At 46.3% G+C, this 22914-nt stretch overlaps 1 protein-coding gene across 3 annotated transcripts in view; it reads left to right on the top strand.

Moving 5' to 3' along the window:
- Positions 1-22914, top strand: part of MARCHF1 (membrane associated ring-CH-type finger 1) — a 202049-nt gene that overhangs the window by 171081 nt on the left and 8054 nt on the right. For all 3 annotated transcript variants that reach the window (XM_040971356.1, XM_040971354.1, XM_040971353.1), the window contains 2 exons: positions 2567-2747; positions 15428-15575. In XM_040971356.1, the coding sequence (XP_040827290.1) occupies positions 2567-2747; positions 15428-15575 (329 nt within the window). The remainder of the gene's footprint in view (positions 1-2566; positions 2748-15427; positions 15576-22914) is intronic.

Genomic DNA, 22914 nt, shown 5'->3' with positions numbered 1-22914 from the left:
TTTTTGGTGATGGATTCTCAGATGACAAAAACTACAGATTTCTCTTTTCAAATGAGAAATGTTATCATCCGTGGAAAAAGCAAGTCTTTAATACCAGGCCAAGAGGGGCTTTCAGGTTTATCTTATTGAGTGTTTCTCCATGCAAACTTTCCTTCTTTTTTTTTTTTTTACTTGAAGGTGTTGGATTTCTTCTGCAGAACTTGTTTTCAGCGCTGTCAATGTTGCTATCTGTTATCCTTAACTCTAGCTCACCATCCACGGGTTAAGTTGATGATCCAAAAACCTTCTCTGAGATGGGTCAGATAGGTAATATGAACCAGGATGTTCAAGTCTTTTTTTTTTTTTTTGCACCCAAATAAGCTTATTTTGAAAATTCTGCTTTCCATGCACTTGTGAGCTCCCGTTGTATTTTAACATTGGAAATGAAGTGGTCTCTGAAGTTTAGCTACTGTTGTTGTTACACCCAGCGTCAAAGCAGGGATAAGCCTGTGGGTGAGGCTGTGAACCAAGAAAACGTTACTTACACAGACGTTCAGTGGGCACAGTTGGGCCCTGGATAGCTAAGGAAATACCTCCAAGTGGAAGCAAAGAGATGAGAAATTTGAGGACTTTTAAGAACTATCAACCTTTTGTTTTGTGCGATTTGTTACACTTCTTTGGCTAAAATAAAAGTATATAGATGGTCACCAGGTTAAGTCTAGAAGTTCACATTTACTTCACTGGTGGCACTTACACTAAGTCCTGCTTGTTGCCCAAATTCCAGCCTGTTCAGTCAGCACCCAGGGGACTCCTAGGCTGGGACACCGTGTGCTATACCACACCGCAAGCCCTGTTCCTGCTGCGTGCATCCAGAGAGAGAGAAGCTTTGCAACCGTTATCGTTGTCATTCTTAGCGTTCTCTTGCCGTATCAACCTTTTAAGTGTGGTTGGCACGCAGCCCTGCCAGAGCCCAACTCACGCCAGCACCTGGGAAATCACTGCTCCTTTGGCTTACTTTATTTTTTCTGATGAAATGGATTGAAAGTGCAGTGCACTCTGTTGTACTTCTTTGTTTTGAGGTTAGGGGAGCGTGGGTTTCAATTCCTATAACTTACTGCTCTACCAACTCTAGCAACCATTTCATTTAATTATATGTTTAAAATCCACCTTTTTAAATTAAAGCTCTTGATTTTTATACACTAGAAGGGAAGCAGCATAGCAGCACTTTGTACAACCCTTCCAGCCTGCCATGACTCAGCTCAGGAAGAAGTAATTATGTCCATTTTTTAAGGAAAAACTTAACGTGCACATTTCTAAGATTTAAAGCCATAATTGTAACTCAGTTTATCACTTCTGCTCGCAGTTGAATCATTAGTTATTGGAAGGTTGAGGTTTGCATTCATGACCTGAAGTGATCATACCCTTACTTCATTCATGGAAATGAACATGCAGTTTTTAACTACCCGAATCAGGAAGGTTCCACGGGCTATTAATCCATGAAAGTGGGATTTATGGTAACTTAGAGACTAGTTGAACTCGGAATTCACTGGAAGATGCAGCGATTAGCTTTTTCAAACAATAGGATTTACCGTACTTGGATTTTATATGATCAGTGATTTTTGCAACTTTTCCACCAGGAGGATTATGGACCATTTGGACAATTCATAGCCACCAGATAAATGGGCATTGTCCTAAGGAAGTCTTCGTAGCATCATCAGGCTGACACTTTATTCTCTGGCTACACCTGAAAGCATTTCAGAATTCTTCCACGATATTTACTAAATTATACACTATGGCTAAATAAAACTGACATCAAAACAACACTTGAAAGTTATCAGGCTGCAGTGCTTCTTAGAATGTGGGTTTAAGTTGGGGTCAGAGCCATGGCATAGTAGGCTAAGCCTCTGCCTGCTGTTCTGGTACTCCTTGTGTGGATGCCAGTTCACCTTGCAGCAGCTCCACTTCCCATCCAGTTCCCTGCTTGTGGCCTGGGAAAGCAGTCAAAGATTGTCTAAGGCCTTGGAACCCTGCACCCACGTGGGATACCCGGAAGAAAGTTCCTGGATCCTGGCTTCGGATTGGCATAGCATCAGCCGTTGCGCTCACTTGGGGAGTGAATCATCGGATGGAAGATCTTCCTCTCTGTCTCTCCTCCTCTGTGTATATCTGACATTGTAATAAAAATAAAATAAATCTTTTTTTTAAAAAAAGGACACTTATAAGCCATAACTTTTATATATAACAGCCCACACACAGTGACCTATTAAATAGATTAAGTTTGGGATGTAGATATAGATATAGATAGTTGTGGTCTTAAAATTAGCTTTGGCGTGAAGGATAAGTGAGAGTGTATTTTTGGCATGCCATTGTCTGAGACCTCAAGCCATGACTTGAGTCCAGCAGTGACCATACAAGCAGATGGAAGTTAATACTGATGAGGGAATTCCAGCATCCAGATTGGAGTGACATTTCCGTATGTTCTAAGTCTTCCGTTGCGGTTTCCAACGTGGCCTCCAATAGGCAGTGGGAAATGCACTGACGTGGCGTGTTCTCGGGTCCTGACGCTGCCTGCCATGTCGTTCTGCAGAATTTGTCACTGCGAAGGGGACGAGGAGAGCCCCCTCATCACGCCCTGCCGCTGCACGGGGACTCTGCGCTTCGTGCACCAGTCCTGTCTCCACCAGTGGATCAAGAGCTCAGACACACGCTGCTGCGAACTCTGCAAGTATGACTTCATCATGGAGACCAAGCTCAAGCCCCTCCGCAAGGTGAGTGTGTCCTGGGACTGCTTTGGGTGCAGGAGGGTGGGGGGTGAAGGTGAGGACTTGCAAGGCAGGTTTGCTTTAAGGATCCGTTTCCCTTTCCGAGGAGACTGCAGTTACCCATGGGCCACTGTCCATGAATGCGCGTATCCTGTCCTCAGCTCAGTGCGCGAAGTACAGCCGAGCCTGGTTCATATTTGCTGTCCCGGGGCCTCGGGTGCGCATGCCGTGCCCGATAATGTACGGAACTACACAGAAGGAAACACAAAGATATGCATGAGGACATCTTACATCACAAAAATTCACATGAAGGAAAACTACATGGATTCCAAGCATTTTGTCTTTTAATTCTGTTTTTCCATGAACTTTCTGAAGTACCCTGGCATATACAAAATATGCTTGGATTTCAGTGTAAATGAATTGGTAAGGATATTGTACTTTGGTTAATTCCCGAGAAGGTTAGAGGATAAATTAAACACCATGGACTCCTAAATTCTTGAAAATCAGGCATTGGATAGTGAGAGAGTCTGATTTCTTCTATAGGATTTGGACTCTTTTTTATGTTCAGTTCCCTCTGGGGAGTGTGTTGATGTTTTCATATAAAATTCAATCAGTAGAAGAAAGTATTCTTCCATGTTGCGCACCATGTCGTGAGATGTAAAACACAAACAGTAAGACTGAGAATCAAATATAAAGTTAGCATCTCAATCAAAGGACTTTAGCGAGGACAATGGGCCTTCCGTAATTCCCCCTTGGTGCTTAGGGCCCTGGGTGTTAGGATACCTCCGTGCCTAGCGGCAGCCCGCAGGCACAGACGCCTTCATCTTCAAAGGAGAGTGTGAAGATCCCAATTTAAATAATGAGTCAGCCTGGGGCAGCTTTTTCATTGAAATTAAAGGTAAAGCCAAAGTAGTTTGCTGGAAATCAACACGCGGGGTTCCAGATGAGCGGAGAGAAACAGCGAGGGAGAGCTTTCCACCAGGCCCGTGGCTGCTGCGTGGCCGCCGTCACTCTCAGTGGCTTCGGTGGATTACGGAGAACAGTCCCTGCCTTGGTGGTAGTCTCGACTCTCACAGTGGTTTACAGATGTTAACAATGATGTGCGTTCTCTGTAACGGATGGGGTGACCCAGGGCTAAGATGTGACCGCGCCTCTGGAGCAGTCAGCCCAGGGCTGGGGTCCTTACCTCTCCCTCTGCTCTCGGCCGAGCAGCTGCTGCGCTTGCTGGGAGAGCACAAGGGCCCTGTGCCCTCAGGGAGGCTCGGATTGCCTCACAGCAGCCCTGTGTTTCTTCGTGGTTTTCTCCTGCCCTGTCTCGATATAAAATTCGCATTCAACTGTGTCAGACATAATATCCTGCTCTGAGGTCAAAGGGCCCCGAAAAGAGCATGTTCAAATGTTCTACTTTCCAAGTGTCTGCTGTCACCCCTCTTTTGTTTGGGGTCGTAAAAACAATAGGATGCTGTGAGGAGGAACTTCAAAAGTCTGTTCTGCCTGCAGCCTTTGTGGAAACCACCCCTTAGATGCAGCCCCGACCCTTCTCTAATACTCTGTTCGCCATGATAGACAACCCTATCAGGAGATCGTTTTCTTCTCAGCCTGTTGGTAAACTGCAGAAGGGCAGCAGATGCACCTGCCTTTAAGTATCCATGAGAATGAAGATGTTGCTGCAACCTTAACGGGCACCTGCTGTCTACTGATAATGGGATTTCCTTTGATTGATCACCAGTACGGACAGAGAAAAGCATTTCAACAATCTCCACTTTGGATAGCGGAGGGAAGGGTGTGCGTGCAGCGGTGTTGGGATCGAATCCACAGGCTGTTTCCCGACAGCCACAGAAGTATTTTATTTAATCCACAGGGCTGAACACTTAAATTACAGTTATCAGTACTTAAATGTGGGCTGTTTCATGTACCGTCGCAAATGTGTTTATTGGTATGAAAATCCTGGTTCCTGGCATTATCGGATCCACATTACTATACAGAGAAAACTGGTGCAGCGAGGTGGTGGCCCCCCTTTACGCGTTTGCTTTCAAGGATTCCCCAGCCCGCTGTCCTCACTCTCTCTGACCCTGCGGCTCCGGCGTGTCCACCGTCTTAGGAACACCATGAGAGAATCTGAACTTCCAGCTCCTAATCCAACCCAGGGGCTCCAACCAGCAGCAGCATCCGTTCCTCCGCTCCCTCTGGGACTTATGGCCTTGACCACCCTAGGAGTGTGGTCCACACTCTCACTTGGCCCCTAAAAACATGAGTCACTGGAATGATGGTAAAGGGGCAGCATCCATAATGACCTTTCAGTTCTGAAATGATGCCGGTCATAGACAGGTGGCTTGCTTTGATGCATGGAGATTCATGCACGGCGTGCTGTTGGTAGTTCTTAAGTGGCCATAAAGAATGCCACATTTAGCATTTGGTGAGAATAGATTTGAAGTCCATCCAATTAACTGCTCTCAGCTCAGTAATTCCATGTACAGTTTATAACGTTTTAAAGACCAACCACATGAAACAATTATTTTAGCTAATGAGTCTGAACCTCTGCCATCAGCCAACAGAGGCAGAGCTTCGGTTGAGACACGGAGGCTGCTTAAAGCAGAAAGGTGCACATCTTCATCGTCTAACGGTCTCTGAAGTAAAACTTAACTTCGCTAATTGGTGTGACCACACCAAAGTTTACAGTTAGCAAATTCAAGTCATGCTGATGTTTCTAGAAGAAAACCTTTAAAGCTAAAATAAAAATCAAGGGCTTATTCCAGGAAAAAGCTGTTTTCATAATCTTAAAGCTATTTTCACAAAACCCTAAAAAGGTCGCTTTCAATGTGCCGGTTACCCAGGGTCCCAAAGTAATTCTCAGAGAGCCAAGAAAAGTCAAAAGGTCACAAATAAGGAACACACCGTGGTGATGGAGTGCCGTTTGGGATGCACACAGCAGCGATGGGGAGGCAGGAGTGTCTGCCACCGCAACCTGAGGAATTGCATGTCCCACTTGAATTTCTCCTGAAAGAAAGAAACCACCCATTGGATCTGAACGTGTTTCGGAGGTTATCAAACACTGCCGACACTTCATGTCCTCCCCTCTCCTAGTCCTTTTATAAAAGGTGTATTTGTTTGAAAGGCAGAGTTACGGAAAGAGGAGAGTTGGTGAGCTCTTCCATGTGCCCTTCACTCCTCTTCGGGCTGCAGGACGTGATGGCTTGAACATTTTGGTCCCTGTCACTCTTACGGGTGAATCAAGCTTTTGCAGACATTTGAGTAGTGAACCAGAATATGGAAGGTCTCTCTGTCTGCCTTTCAAATAAAAACGTTAAAAATAATTGAATATTGGGCCCAGTGCGATAACCTAGTCGTTGAAGTCCTCGCCTTGAACGCGCCAGGATCCCATATGGGTGCCAGTTCTAATCCCAACAGCTCCACTTCCCATCCAGCTCCCTGCTTGTGGCTAGGAAAGTGGTGGAGGATGGTTCAAGGCCTTGGGACCCTGAACCCACGTGGGAGACCCAGAGGAAGCTCCTGGCTCCTGGCTTTGAATGGGCTCAGCTCCGCCCATTGTGGCCACTAGGGGAGTGAACCAGCAAATGGAAGGTTTTTCTGTCTCCTTCTCCCTGTACTTCTGCCTTTCCAATGAAATAAACAAATAAATCCCTTTTTAAAAATTGACCATTAGAAAGTTCAGGCAATACAAGTTCCAGGTAAATCTAGCATGGCAAATCTTTTTAAATAATCATTTCAGTATTTTTACATTTCCATCATAATGAAAATGTGCAAAATGCATATGAAAATAACTATGTATGCATTACACAATTGCACCAAAATAAACTTATTGTTTAATTCCAATTTTCCGAAGTTTTCAAGTACCTGCATCTAATGTTTAAAATACCTCCTCTGCCTGGCTCAGGAGTTCTCTTGCCCAGACCCCAAGGTCGCACCCTCCTGGTCCCACCCAGCGCACGATGTTGGCGGCAGGTGGAGCCCTCTCAGCCTACTCACCAGGAGAGGAAAGACCTCTTGGGCCAGGCAGGCCGGGCCCGATCACCGCATGTTCACAAACACTGCATTACTTTGTTCCTGTGGGATGTTTGTGGAAGAGCCAAGGACTGGTGCATGTTTAACCATAGGAAGCCAACTGCCCAGAGATTACTGTGGATTCACTGATGATCCAAAAGGCTTCCACCTAAAAACCGTAAAATGAACAGAGTGAGGGTGAGGTCTGGTCCCTGCCTAATGTCCTGCATCTTAGTGTAGAATGCTGCTTAGTGACACTTCTACTGGCCACTTTTCACTAATACATTCGCTGTTTACTCAATTTCTCCTCTATGGCATATATTTAGGCTATATTTCTCAATTCTTTGTTCATTACAACCCCATTTTATGTCGGTATAGCAAACCCATCTTACATATGAGAATGAGACACCATATCAGACTTATTCCAAATGACACATCGCTTTCTGGTTCCAAGGCTTGTCCTTCCCGCCCAGTGCCATGCTGCGCCAACGGGCCAAGGATCTTCTGCAGAAGACATTTTTCAGAAAGGCAAAAATCCCTAACATCGCTTTCCTTACCCAGCAGCTTCTCCCGCCAGCTCAGATGCGTCGGGATCTGCACATCAGTTCTTCTTTGCGAGCCATGAGGCATGAGCAGTAGTAGGAACCACAGCTCAGGCTGTTTGTTCTGCTCTCCCTGTCTCTGTCAAACGCCTTTGGGCCTTTTATCTCTCTTTCTTGCGTATTCTCATGCATTAACCATCGCTTCTCTGTTCTGACAGCCCTCATTTGGCGTCTTCCAGAGCTGTTCCATAAACGCCGTAACAAAAGTTAGGGGCTACAGAAGCAGGTGCACAAAAGGCCGAAGTCAGCTCCGAATGCGCTCTCTTAATTGCTGGCCAGAATTTTACATAGGACAGGCGCTGGACCAGCATTCCCGAGCCCATGGAGTTCCCGCTAGCATCCTACATTCTCATTGTGACCTGAGATCCAACTCAGGATTATAGAATAAGGAAGCGCCTGGCAGATGAAGTTTGGATATCTCTGGGCTGATCTCTTGTCATCTGGACCATCCTTCCAGCTCTTCACAAATGGATAAGCCTCCAGGCGGTGAAGATCTCTGCTTCCTTACCGTCCAAACAAAATTTCCTTTACGCCACTTGCATTAACCATCCATGCTCAGAATCCACAGAACATGCACGCTCTCCTGCCTTGTTAAACTTTAGTTCTGTAAAAAATAACTTAGTAATTCAGGCACTGAGAGAAATCCAAGTGCTTTAGGACACGCTTAGAAAATTGTTTTTGTTCTTTAAATTCACTCGCCAGATAAGCCAGGCAGATTCTCCGCAACAGATGTCCCCGTGTCCGATGACGGTGCTGTCCCTCTCGTTGTCCCTGCTTCGTTCAGCAGGATGAGTACAGGAGACCTCCACACTCGTCCTCTAGGCAGGGACATAGTGACAATGCTACCAAACAATGAAAAAAGACCATGCACGGAAAGCATTTCAACTTGATCGAAACATTAACCTTTCTGCTTAATTGTTCCTTCTTCGTGTTATCGCCTTACCATATTCGTACTCTCAAAACGACACTTGATGTTTTAATTAAAACCGCATCCGAGGAGAATAAATAACAATGCCACCACATCTTGTGTTAAGTGGTTGTGAGACAGAATACAGTAGCTCATGGATTTTTTTTAATGCACTGGGATTTACCACATGGATTTTTATTCTTTTGTCCTGAAGTGAAATACTAGCAGGTTAATTAGTCTCTTGAAATTTCAAAGAGATGCAGCCTTCTGGGATCCATGTTACAGAATGGCTTGTTCAAAACAGAAATATTGTCTTCCGAGCTACAAAGCAGCTTTCTCCTTTAGGGAGTTTCCATCCACAGACACCATCCTCCCTGTGGGCAGGTCGGAGTCCACATCGTTAGCAATGTCTGTTATGATAGGGTTCCGGCAATGCCCAGTTCACTCAGCCACTGAGTTTCTACTATGTGCCTAGAGCATCCAACGGCAAGTCAGAGAGAACCAAGTTCCTCCCTTTAGGGAATGTACAAGTATGGAAAACAAGGCAAGCAGAACTTCTAGCTGGAAGGGGGATAGCACAGGCGATTCAAAGAAAGAGCTGGACTCCACAATCATTGGTCTGAGTAAGAGTTTCTTATGTAAGATATGTTGTTTAAAAAAGAAACTTACGTAGCAGAGGGGCTGTGTTTTCTCTTTTGTTCTCTGTGCTTTAGATCACCTATAATAACCAAGGAAGTGTTTTGTAGTAATTGTTGGGGACCCGGTCTCTCTGAGGGAAAGAACTGGGGGTATGCAGAAGGATTGGCATGAGTGTGGCACAGACAACCCTGAAGTGCCAAGCGCCTGGTCATCGTTGGCTCTGATCAAGGAGAGCGTTTCTCGGCAGCACTTCTTTCTCAGCAGATCCAGTTATGTGACTTTAGCCTGTTTTTTCTATTGGAAAGCTATTGCTTGAGGAACATGACCTTGCTTTCTGGAGAGAATGCCCCTTGTGTTACTATTCTAGATCGGGAAACACTCAGCACACAATAGACTTACTCTTCAAGTCTTCATCTGAAGGAAGGTTCAGGCATGAGAAAAAAAAATCTGTTTGTACTTTAAAGAGGACCAGGGATACACACAATGGAACTTCCTTTACATATTATTTATTCTGATTTTTTTAAATGCAAACTGAGATTTAAAAATGATGAAATCAGTATCCCAGGTATCCATATGGGAAGCACAAAAAACGTCGACTAGAGGTGTGGTGACACACAGATGTGTGTGCGCATGCAAACACACTGAGTTACAAGGAAGGGTTTCCCGGAAGAGCATCTCATGATTGAGCTTCCAACTACTTTCATATTTAAATTTTCCTCCACTTAAAAGTCTTTAGACTTTTCTCTGTCAGCTGCAGGGAAATTTTTAATTCATTATTCTAATTTCTCAAGTCTTGACATCAAATACAAAAAAAAAAATCTTCCATAAACTTAAGATTTAATTTTTTTTAACATAAGGCCCTGGAGATCAACATGGCTTTGGAAAGGCAAATATTTCAGATCTTAATTAAGTTCATTTTATGTTGATGAGAGACAAATAAGGATGAGTTTGCCATGAGTCCCACTGTACCCGCCTCAACACCCTGTGTGATGGAGGTCTGACAGACTTCTTGCTAATGAGAATTCACACCTGCCTCCTTCGAGTCCTCTGCTTTGGTCTTGATTCCCACTTGGGTGTGCTGGTACCTCGCACGGGAGTGTTTACCCCAGTATGGAATCGTTTATCCACTCAGCCACAGAGTACAACGCATGCCTGGCTATCCCAGGAATGGAGGAAGGACACGGGAGATGCAGAAACCCTGAGTGACCCACCTGTTTACTTTTTCTCCCTCCTTTTCACAGTGCCTGCGGGACACTGTGAGGAAGGCCAGCTGCGTAACTCCCCTGGCCATCCCTCCACTTAAAGACGACTCCATGGAAAGCAAAGTAAAGGATCCACTTAGTTAAAAGGAATAGGCCTCACATTCACATGAGGTTGGAGAGAATCCTTTTTCTTTCTTTTTTCTTTTTTTTTTTTTTAAAGATTCATTTGTCTATGTGAAAGGCACACTTATAAGGAGAAGCAAAATAGAAGTAATATGTTGTATACATTCACTGGTTCATGACCCAAGTGGTGAGAGAGACCCAAGGCTTGCGCCATCTTCTTCTGCTTTCCCCTGATCTGTTAACAGAGAGTCGGATTGGCAGGGGAACAACCGGGACTTCAGCTAGTGCTGCCATGGGAGGTGATGGTTTTCTGGGGCAGCTGTGCCAAGCCCCTGTGCCAAGGCCCCAGACCCTGGAAATGCTGTGTCTACCACAGCTTAGACTGCGCACAACACAGGGTGCTGGAATAGGATGCAGGCGTAGGCCCGACTGCTAACGAAGCACTCGTGTCCTCTCTCCAGCTTTCTCATTGCCCTTCCAAAGCAAATCATGTGTGTCCAGGCTACCTTGATGCAGGCTGGTGGTTAAAAGCTCAAGGAAAGCCATTTCAACTGATTCCTTAGAGCAAAGCTGTTCAGCCACCCCAAACACACGCGAAAGCCTTCCGACCCTGAGATACGCGGTGGGACGTGCTGAAAGCCATTGCCGCTAGGCACGGAGGAGATAAACTAGTGCAGGTGGAAGGTCTAAGCCATGCAGTCCTGTTGCGTCTGTTTTCTCTGAAGTGATGCTGTCTGTAGTGTAGATTGAGTTTTTGATGCAATTGAAGGGTTTTTTTTCCTCTTTCTTATTTTTTATGATAGAGTTCCATAGGCGCAGGGGTTTTCTCACCCTGCCCATTTCCCCCTGCTCTCACTGGCTTCCCCTGTATTCTGACACAGCATAATTCTTCACAATAATGGAATAATCACAAGTCCACCACTCTGCTATGTAAGTGTATCCTGAGACTGTAGGCGTGAGTTGGAATTCTTTTCTGCATCTGGGAAAGGGTTCCCTCAACAGTCGGATGAGCTGCTGTAGGAAGACCAAATGAGCAGCCAGTCGTGTCTGGAGGACTGTCAGGGGCTCCATCTCTGACCAGCTTTATTTGTTCACTCAGCAAGTACTTAGTACCTACTGTGCACCAGTTACTGCCGCTGGCACTGGTGTAGTGATAAGCAGTCAAAACTCTGCCCTCAGAGTTCCCTTCGGATCGGGTAAGAAGGCAGAGAGTTTGAAAATGACTTCCTCATACTAGATGAACTTGGAATAGATCTGCATGGGATAGTGTTCTGTTAATTCCAGACAAGGTTAATATCATCCCAACCATTAGCTTATAGATCAAGGGAAATGTGTGGGGATTTTTAAGTGAAGAAACATTTGATTTCGCAATTGCCTCTCAGTTTCCTTGGAGAACAACTTAATCAAGACCATTTAGACAAAAACGTTGCTGAGTGAGTATATGGATCCAGGGCTAGAAATATACAAGATGATAATTACATCCAAGTTGGCAGAGGAAAGTTACCACCTGTGTCCATGGATAGCTGTTCATCCCACGGCCAGCTTGCTTCGTATAATAACCAAAGATAATGCAAAGGACGATGCAGTCTGGTTGCAGGGTTACAGAGAGCCAGCGGTGCGGTCCTGGGGCCCCGGCAAGGAGTGGTGGGGAGTGCGCTGCCCACTCGAAGGGGGATGCCAGCCGCTCAGCTCCAATTCATTGTTCCCAACCCAACTTCTCCACGGAATGAAGGCAAAAGCCCAGCTTCAACCTTCTAATTTCATGAAGAATAGAAACTAATTCTATTAAATTCTAAAACTAAAGTTTTAAATATTCCAGTAAATCAAAACAGATCTGAAGGCTGGTTTCAACCCACAGGCTAAGTGTGCATAACCTCTGCAGGTGGATGGGACGCCACGGCCTTGCTCTGGGCCTGGGTTTGCTGTTAACCTAATTTGGTGGGTAGTTTGCAATCCTGACTCCCTGGCAGAAGGTCCCGTATTGCCATGAATTTCTTGATGCAACCAACCCACGTTGTCAAGGCAACGCTGCTCTAGAAAACCATTTCCAGCGTTGCAACTCTTAAATCACAATCCTCTCTCACAACCACAGGGCGCACCCCTCCCCCACGGGCGCCCGGCTCTTACAGCGGGAAATCCTCGCTTATTAACACATAGAAGTTAAACTAATCCCTCAGCCTTTACATTCTGCCCCAGCCTTCCCTGGAGACGTGAGCCTGCTCGCAACACAAAGGCCCATTTCACTGGAAGGCGCAAAAACAGTGTTGGCAACTTTGACTTAATTTCTGTGTGTATTGACTGGAGTCAAAGACTTGCTCGTGGGTAGCAAGCTGAAATGGCTGGAGGGACAGTGTGTTTCCTGGGAGCACCAACACCCGCCTGCTGTAGAATCCTCCCGCTGCGAGGCATCCTGGGAGCACCAGCACTGCCTGCTGTAGAATCCTCCCGCTGCGAGGCATCCAGCCCGTGTTGGACTGCACATCCCGATGATGCGTGTAGAGTCCCTTCACAAGCGGCTGAGGTACCACACGGCTTCACTCTCAATGTCAGAGGCTGGCATCCCAAGTAGAAGAGTTTCCCCAGAGATCTGGGCTGCGCAGTGGCCAACCTCAAAAAAAAACCTGGAAGAAGGAGAGTCAGGAATGATTTACATGCTGGCAGGGTCATCCTGAGCTAGGAACTAGTGACCGATTCCTACTGAGGATTTTTAAGATTTATGTCATTAGTATTGGAAAATCCAATATACAGAGAGAAGGAGAGACAGAAAGAAAGATCTTCCATCTATTGATTCACTCCCCAAGTCGCCGCAGTGGCTGGAGCTATAGTGATCTGCTTTAGCCACTACGCTACCGCACCAGGCCCCCTGCTCAGGATTCTTAACAACGTGCTTCTGATAATGCACCTGACAGGCTACCTTTAAAGATGTATTTGTTAGGCCTGGAACAAAAAGATGCATTTGTTTATTTGAGACTTAAAAGATCAGCAGAGAGAGGGGATAGAGAGAGATTTTTCATCCAATAATTCATTCCCTAAATGGTCATAATGGTTGGGGCTGGTCCAGGCCAAAGCCAGGAGCAAGGGACTCCATCTGACTCTCCCACGTGCACGGCAGACCCCTTGGGCAGCGTATCAGCAAGGTGCTGGATGGGAAGCAGGGCGTCCAGGCCCTGGACTGGAGCTCAGGTGGCATGCAGTGTCTGGGGCGCTGGATGCCCTGCTTGCTGCAGCACTGGCCCCAATGTGGTTCTTACCCACGCTCCGAGTATTGCTGCTCCACGTCTCCTAGTCGCTTTTCAGGTACTTCTCATTTCTTTCCCCTTACATTTTTGTTTGGAAGTTGACTGCATGAAGAGTAGGCATAGTCCATTGCCTGTGTCTCAGAGGTTTGAGAACTCAGCTCGCTTTCAAAGAAGTTTCCCAATGTGTCTTCATGATTCAGAACATTTTAATGTTGCACATTCATTATATAAAACATAGCTCAGCTCCTTCAAGCTGCCATTCTTATTCCAATAAGCTACAGAATATTAATCATAGAAAATAGTAAAAATGATCATATCCGCCGCTTGAAGAAATGGCGTTATTTTATTTCCATCACTGTGATTTGACAGGTCAGGTATTCAAACGTCAGTCAGTCCACAAAAGCTTCACGTTGCCCAGCTCAGCCCTGCCCTCTTGCACCCTTCAGAACTTGCAAGCACTCCGTCACTGTGGGCGAAGGCTGCGCCACGCAGCAGGGGCTAAGGCAACCGAGTGAGGGAAATGTGCAGAGTGAGCGCAGTCATGACGCACACACATGGAAGATGGGAAATTCATCAGGATTCAGCCTTGAGCAGCCAAGGCAGAGAGCAAAGCGTGATCAAGCAAACGATTGATAACATAGCGTAAATGTAGATACTTCGGCAAATGTGCATGACCTCAGCTCGCTGAAACCCCCAGGAAACTTTTCTTCCTGGGTTATCATTAATAAACTCTACAGCAACATGCGTCGTCTCGGGGTCCTGAGCACCAGCCAGCGTTTGCTGACTGATTGCTTGAGCCAAGCACCGTGTGTGGGCTTGGTGTGACACACACCCCTGGTCCTCCCAAGAATCATGAAACAGGTGTTGGGGTCACAGATCAGAAATCCGAGGCCCTGGGAGACCGAGTGTGTCGGGGCTCGGTTTTCATACAGTGGCGCTGGGTTTGGGCTTAGATCCGCGTTCGCTCCACCTGGGGTCGTAAACGCCGTGTACACTGCCTCTGTGAGTCAGCGTAGGAATTGAGCATTTGTGCTGGGCAGGTTAGGGCTTGTGGAAATTGCTTGCGAATGGTTCTAGGTGTCTTCCAGAGAGATAGGAGGATAGATGGCGTTCTGCGCAGGAGGCCAGGACGTTCAAGTGCACAGCAAATTCAAAACTGCCAGACCAACAGGCAGAGAACATGTTGTCCGGCTGAATGCGGCCACGTGGGGCGTGAGCAGCCCCTTGTTCCTGAAACCCCGGCCCATCAGTGGCCACGTCCACGCGCAGTGCTGTCGGCTCTCTGCCGGCTCAGTGTCCCCTGCCGTCCCCTGGGAGCGCAGGCCGCCAGCTGTGGGTTACACACTGGTAAGGAAGCTGTTTCAGGCAAACCTTTAAGAAACGACAGTATTACAGAAGTTATGTGTGGCGGGATGCTGCAGCGTGCGGGAGGGCGGGGGAACAGGCTCACTCTTGTGGTCAGTGTGAAATTCGCCTTGCTTGGGGACGCACTTCCCAAGCTCCAGCACCCAAGAAGATCCCTGGAAATGTTCCAGCAGGCAGGTTCCTGGGCGCTGCCCCAGGCCTGGGTCTGGAACGCAGTAGGAACCTCAGTTAGTAACTGTTGCTCCAGTGGTTCCGCTGTGGACATGCCTAGTGACAAAGACATAAAACACATTCTCGCCTTTTTTCTGCATTTTCTTCTTGTGTGATACCATTGCGCCCTCTAGTGGATAATCTTACTCAGTAATTTTTCCCCCTAAATTCACAAATAACTTCTTCAAAACTTGTTGAAAATCCCATGCATTGAGAAAACCTCGAAAGAAAACACGGGGAGATGAAGGGGGAACTACTGATATTAAAAATAGTTCAGGTCATCACAGAAAGTTCATGCAAGGTGATACTTTGCAGAGTTCGTGGGGAAATGGGATTAAAAGAGCGAGGTGTGCTAGTGAGAAACTCAGCCTGCTGTGCGGTTTGCTTCTGATTGCAGTGGGAGAAACTGCAGATGACCACGAGTGAGAGGAGGAGAATATTCTGCTCGGTCACATTCCACGTCATCGCCATCACCTGCGTGGTGTGGTCCTTGTACGTCCTGATAGACCGGACAGCGGAGGAAATCAAGCAAGGGAACGACAATGGTAGGAGCACTCGCTTCTCTCTCTCTCTCTCTCTCTCTCTCTCTCTCTCTCTCTCTCTCTCTCTCTCTCTCTCTCTCTCTGGACCCTTGCACCCATGTGGGAGACCCAGAGGAGGCTTCTGGCGCCTGGCTTCAGCCTAGCCTTTGCCAGCCCCAGCAGCCATCAGGAAGTGAACCAGCAGATGGAAAAATCTATCGCCCACTCTGACTTTGTAACTCTGACTTTGAAAATAAATGACTAAACTTTTAAAACATAAAATGAACGGCAGAAGCAATGCAAGCAGAAGCAAAACCAGGAAGTTTCTGGGTATGCGGTGTTGTTTGCGTTCGCTTAGGAAGGTCCCCAGTTGATTCTAAGCTCTCTACCACCAGGGAGTCCAAAGGAGAGATGGTTCCGATGGCTCAATTGGTAGTGTTAAGAGTGTAACCTGTGGCCTCCTATTTTTAAAAAGCTAAAATGGTGTAAAATTAATAAAAGAAACAATTTAAAATGTATTTATAATACACGAGGTACTCGAGAGAATGCTGCATTCCCACACCTGCCCCCTTGGCGGCAGCAACGTGCACCTGCAGGTGCTAGCAGGGAACCTGGAAGGCAGATGGGCTGAGCCAATAAAAGGGGTTGTTGGGGCCTCACTGGAGGCACCTGAGCGCGGGTCAGTCTACGGAGAGCCAGTGAGCTGGCGGTGGCAAGAGGGAGAGCCGAACAAAGCTTCTTCAGGCCCCGTGTTCCTTCCTGAAAGACGACGCCGGCTGAACGCTAGGAAAAAAGGTAGGGAGTTTCTGTGAATTTTGTGTGTGTGCGCGCGCTTTTTGTTGTTAGTCAATAGTTACTCATTTATATACTGTTATATTTATATCCGGCTATATTATTTGTGGCTGCTTTATACATTGTGCCAAAAGTGACTGACTTTCTTTAAAATGTTCCTCCAATTCATGTTCACTGCACTTGAAAGGCAGTGTGATGGAGAAGAGCCCGGCTCCCCCGTGTTGCTCCCCCAGACGCTCACAGAGGCCAGAGCCGTGCCGGGCCAAGGCCAGGGACCCAGGACCCAGTGCAGCTCTGCCACCGGGGTAGCCAAGGCCCAGGTTCTTCCACCATCACCTGACACTTGTCCCTCTATGTGTGGGCAGGAAGATGGGGTCACGAGTACAGCCAGAACTCTGAACCAGGTACCCCAACGTGGCATGTCAGCCTCACCACCACAAACGCCCACCTGTCCCTGCTCTCCTCGGCTTAAAACCACCAGGGTTTCTTAATGAGCCTCTCCAGTCATCCTTCTTAGACCCACGCTGATGCAATCACAGCAAATTGACAAAAACACAAGTTGAGCGGCCTCTCTTTGATTCGGAACCCAGGCTCTTCGGCGGCGGCGTGGCCCCACCAGGCTGCAGCCAATTAGGCCCCTTCCAAGCCTCTCTTGCCTGCTCCCCCCAACCGCCCGCACGCACAGAAGCCCTCACACGTGCTCCCTGCTTCCAGGGGGTCTTTTCTTAGAAGTGTTTCCCTGTCCTGTATCTTGGAGTGTGCTTTACTAGTTTGATGGTTTCTGAGCATAGATAGATTTAAGTCCTTGATCCATTTAGAGTTGATTTTTGTATAATGTGACAGGTGTGGGTCATGCATCTTAATTCTGCAAGCTGCTATCCAGTTGTCCCAACAGCATTTGTTGAATAGACCCGGATTTTTGCCTGGGTTGTTTTCAGCTTTCTTGTCAAGATTAGTTGACTGTACATGTGTGGGCTCCCTTCTGGTGTTTCCATTCTGTTCCATTGATCTTTCTCTGTTTCTGTACCAGTACCAGACTGTTTTGATGACCACTGCTCTGTAGTATGTCTTGAGGTCTGGAATTGTGATTCCTCCAGCTTGATTTCTATTCAGGATAGCTTTGGCTATTTGCGGTCCTTTGTGATTCCAGATGAACTTTTGTATCATTTCTATTTCTGAAAAGAATGTTGTTGGGATTTTGATTGGGATTGCGTTGAATCTGTATATTGCTTTTGGTAATATCATAATTTTGATGATGTTGATTCTGCCAATCCAGGAACAAGGTAAGTTTCTCAATTTTTTTTAAGATCTTCTATTTCCCTTTTTAATGTTTTGTAGTTTTTGTCATAGAGGTCTTCCACATATTTAGTTAGTTAAATTCCTAGGTATTTGAGATTCCTGTTCTCTGGGGACTGTACTTCAAATTTCTTTCTCATCCATGAAATTATTTGCGTACACTAGTGCCATCGACTTGTGTTCATTAATTTTGTATCCTGCTACCCTGCCAAAGCCTCTTATTAGTTCCAATAGTGTCTTAACCGAGGCTTATGGTTCGCCTATGTAGAGAATCATGTCATCTGTAAATGGAGATAATTTCATTTCCTCTTTTCCAATTTGGATTGCTTTAATTTTTTTTTTTCTTGCCTAATAGCTCTGGCAAGGACTTCCATTACTATACTGAATAGTGGTGACAGTGGACATTCCTGTCTAGGTCCAGATTTTAGCGGGAAGGTTTCCAATCTTTCTCCATTTAGTATGATGCTGGCATTGAGTTTGTAAATTGCTTTGATTGTGTTGTAGAATGTTCCTTCTGTACCGGTCTTGCTTAGGGTTTTCAGCATGAAGTGGTAGTAGATTTTATCAAATGTCTTCTCTGCATCTATTGAGAGGAGCATATGGTTTTTACTTTTCAATTTGTTGATTGGATGTATTGCATTTATTGATTTTGAATGTTGAACCATCTCTGTGTCTGGGATGAATCCCACCTGGTCCGGGTGAATGATCTGCCTGATGTACTGTTGGATCCTGTTGGCTAGTATTTTATTGAGGATCTTTGCATCTGTGTTCATTGAGGATATTGGTCTGTAGTTCTCTTTTTCTGTTGTTTCTCTGTCTTTGGTATTAAGGTGATGCTAGCTTCATAGAGTTTGGAAGGATTGCCTCTCTATTGTTTGGAAAAGCTTGTGTAAGATTGGGGTAAGTTCCTCTTGGAACATTTGGTAGAATTCAGCAGTGAAGCCATCTGGTCCAGGACTTTTTTTGGTTCAGAGGGCTTTAATTACCGACTCAATCTCCGTGCATGTTATTGGTCCATTTGGATTGTTAATTGCTTCTTGATTCAAGTTTGGATTGTATGTGTCCAAAAATCTATCCATCTCTTCTTGGTCTTCTGATTTGTTCGCATGTAGTTGCTTGTAATAGTTCCTGATGATTCTTTGTATTTCCGAGGTATCTGTTGTTATATCTCCTTTCTCGTCTCTGATACTATTGATGTGTATTTTCTCCCTCCTTTTTTTGATTAGTTGGGCTACTGGGGATCTGTTTTGTTGATTTTCTCAAAGAACCAGCTCTTTGATTGAATGATCTTATGTATAGTTCTCTTGGTCTTTATTGGGTTTATTTCCTCCCTTATTTTGATTTATTTTTTCCTACTAATCTTGGGATTGCTTTGCTGTTGCTTAGTCTAGTTCCTTCAACGGTAAGGTTAGCTGATTTACTTCATGCTTTTCTAATTTCTTAGCATAAACACTGATTGAAATGAACTTTCCTCTTAACATTGCCTTGATTGTGTCCCATAAATTTTGATATGCTGTGTTGATGCCTTCATTTGTTTCAAGTAATTTTTTAATTTCCCCTTTGATTTCCTCTCTGATCCATTGCTCATTTAGTAACATATTATTCAGTCTGCATGTGTTTGCAAGTCTTCTTGGCTGTTTTGACTTCTTGGTCTGTAGCTTCACTCCATGATGGTCTGAGAAGATGCATGGTATAATTTCGATTTTTTTTTTAATTTGCTGAGGCTTGTTTTGTGGCCTATAACAAGGTCAATTCTGGAGAAGGTTCCATGCACTGATGAAAAAAAGTGTATTGTCTATCTGTGGGATGAAAGGTTCGGTTCATATCAACGAAGTCATTTACTCTAAAGTTTGGATGAGTTCTGTTGCTTCTTTGCTGAGTTTCTGTTTTTGTGATCTGGTCACTGATGTTAAGGGGTATTTAAGGTGACCCACTGTGATTGTATTGGAGTCTGTTTCTACCTTTAAGTCCATTAATGTCTGTTTCATGTAGCTAGGTGCCTTGGCAATTGGTGCATATCGTGAAAGAATCCCTTGATCATTATATGGTATCCTTCATCTCTTTTATGGCTAACAGACATGTGAAAAGATGCTCAGGCTCCCTAGCCATCAGAGAGATACAAGAGAACAAATGCTATACTTTCTCTTATATAAGGAAACCAGCATGGAAAGTGTAAATTCAATAATCTGATCCATACTGTTTTTGTTTTGTTTTGACCGCATTCCATGTGTTTTGATGGTTTTTTTTATTTCAATTTTATTTATTCCAAATATTCTTGTCGAATTCATCACTGGCTCATGGATTATACGGTGGCATCATTTTTCCCAAGAGACTTTTGTATCTCCTTTTGTCACCCATGTGTTGGTTACTCAGTGGCGTGTTTTTTTTCATGGTGCTGTAATTTGTTGTTGTTGAGACTGTTGTTCTAATTGATACCAGTTGTTGACCTTGTTTCATGACTTCTCAAATATGGAAATGTATAATGATGGAGTATTTGGGTATACCATATCCAGATGTGGGGGTATAATGCACCATACATCCCTGCTTCCAGAAGAAAGATGGATTCCCAGTGAAACTGTTGGACAAGTGTAGACAATGGGATGCTGGACTGTCTGACTTTGTACCAACAATGTACACTTAAATAAGAGACTGATGGAATTATAATTCCTTATGAAGGATTATACCACTGTAATAAAATGGAGAAAATCTGTTGGGGGTAGGAGTTTGGGGGGAAATCCCAGTCTATTTGAAATTGTAACATAACTCAAAAATTCAAAACAAAAAATACATATATCCAAAAAAAAGGTCAGGGTAGCGGTTTCAGCTTTAGCCTGGCTTGGCTGTGGGCCGGTCTGTCTGGTAGGTGAGCCCATTTACTGGTGGACAGCAGGTCCTCCACTCTCTGCTGGCTACTCCTGGGAACAAGGTCAGGGCGGAGGCATGCCCCCTCTGTACGCCTGCCGCGGGCAGGCCTGCAATGCCGGCCTCTAGGCCTGGTGGCCATGCAGATGGGGACGGGGAGCCACGGGCCTGTGTTCGTGAGGGCTCATTCGCCTCGCCCAGGCTGACCGGCTCCTAGGAGGAGAGCAGCCAACACAGTCAGTGAACTGATGCTGGAACCAGCAGGATATGTCATGCTTGGTCATACGCACAGAGTAATAATGGACTAGGGGAGTTGCTCCTGGTTCTTGTGCCAACAGTCAACCCTGGGCCCTGCTGTGTCTTTACATTGTGGTGTTCGTTCTTCACTCTTCTATTTCTAATTCTGAGCGCCCGTCTCTCAGCCTTGTACCGTGTGGACTGTTGCATGCTGGCTTGTGACAGGTCAGACTTATAACAATAAGAGCAGCAGGAGTAACCAACGTATCAAATTATCTCAGGCAGTGTGGTAGCAGTAGATCTGAATATACTTCTACCACACGGAGAATGCCACCTCAGGTTTGCAAAGTCCAGGATTTTGCTTTTGCTTCTCCTTCCATAGAGTGACAATAAGTATGTTTTTCAGCTCAGCTGACCACAGGGAGGAAATGTGGTAACACTACACCAGACAGCAGCAGGCCAATCGGATTAGACCTTGTGATTAAGAGGCGAGAGCTGACAAACACAGCAGAAAGAGGTGATGAGGCAGGTTGCAGCTCGCCAACCTCTGCCTGGCGAGCGGGCACAGGCGCATGCCTGGTGGCTTCAGAGGGCGCTCTGGTTTGGTGGTGCGAACGTGTTGGTAGGCAGTTGTGGGATGGAGTTGGTTGTACATCTCGTCCCAGGCTCTTACTCCCTCATTTTCTTGTGGAAACCCTGGCTGTTGACACGTGTTAGGGCAACAGTTCTTGTACTTCCTGAAGCGAGCAGGCACGGAGGGCTCCCAGGCGGACAGTGCTCCAGCCAGGGGTGGAGTCCCTTCCACGGTGGCAGCCTGCACTGTGTGTGGCTTCATCCCCGGCGTTATGCAGACGGCCATCTGAAGGAAACGGAGCTAATACAGTCACACTGTCCAAAGCAGAGTCACGGGCGGACGTGTGTGTCTGCAGTGCCCTGGGGTCTCGGGGAGCCATCAGGGAGGTGTGACCCTCCTGAAGAACAGCAGCTCAAGTTGTTCCCATTAGCTGGCTGGACGGGGAGAGGAGCTGCCTGCAACAGGAGTGTGTCTACATAGTCTGTCTTACCTGTGACGTCATCCTTGACCATCCCCTCGGTAGCCAAAGGCAGGTGCCGTTTTGGGGTGGACTGGCCGTCTGGGTCACCGTAACAGCGGATTGCCATGTAAAGCCTCTGCTAACTGGCTTCCTGCTTCCTGGCTGGACTCTTTTCCGTGTTCTGGTGAAGCAGAGGACAGGCAGGCTTGAGGCTGTCAGCCCAGGGGATGCCCCAGCCCTGACCTGCAGTGTCCTGCGCTACAACCTGGACTCTTGGCTGTTATTTTAAGATTTATTTATTTTTATTACAATGTCAGATATATATAGAGAGGAGGAGAGTCAGCCATGCTTTCACGCTCCTCCTAGAGTGTGAGAAGTTCCTTCTCTCGGAGGGCCAGCCCCGCTCCCTTAGGTTCCCTTCTGCTCACTGGGGAAGCCTTGTCTCAGTTCTGGTCCCTGAGCGTCCCTGGCTCGTCTGAGGTTTCCAGGTCCCATCCTCTGGAGTCAAGGTTTGTGGCAGTGGCCGGGGGCAGCAGAGAACCCTGCCCTCTGGAGGGCAGCTCCTGAGGTCCCAGGACCAGCACCTGGTCATCCATCTGACGATGGTCAGCGCTGTTCCACCCATGTCCCAAACTGGAGGCTCGATGGGTCAGTGCAGTGGGCTTCCTGGTGGGGGAACAAAATGCAACTGACAGGAGGCCAGAGCAAGCAAAGGGACACCTGAGGTTCTCTGAGGACTTTTACTTACACATGAGGACCTGATGGGACTTGAGACTCCCAGAGCCGAGTCCTGATCCTGCATCTGCCCTGGTTTTATCTATTTTTGTGACTGTTATGTATTTTTTTTCCAATTTTTTCCTTTTTGACAATCTTTACATAGTTAATTATGGCACAAAGTTTCAAAAGCTATAACAAAGTGGGTAAGACCATTATTTCCACATTGTGTTTTTTCCTGTGTCTGGGGTAAAAGAGTAGATAAAGGGAGAAGCCCCACGCAGTCTCCCACCCATCCCAGGTCCCCGACGTGGGGCATGCTCCGAGGGTCCTGCTCTGGTGCTTCTGACAGTTCAGGAGTTAGGAATTCCTGTTCTGATTTTTAGACACCAAGCTGGCAAGGTCGTAGGTACCAGGGAAGCTCAACT

This window comes from Ochotona curzoniae, unplaced genomic scaffold (assembly GCF_017591425.1).
Source record: "Ochotona curzoniae isolate NIBS_2020 unplaced genomic scaffold, NIBS_Ocur_1.0 contig_21, whole genome shotgun sequence".
Taxonomy (NCBI): domain Eukaryota; kingdom Metazoa; phylum Chordata; class Mammalia; order Lagomorpha; family Ochotonidae; genus Ochotona; species Ochotona curzoniae.
Note: the sequence above shows the minus strand (reverse complement) of the source record. Positions and strands in the feature narration are given on the sequence as shown.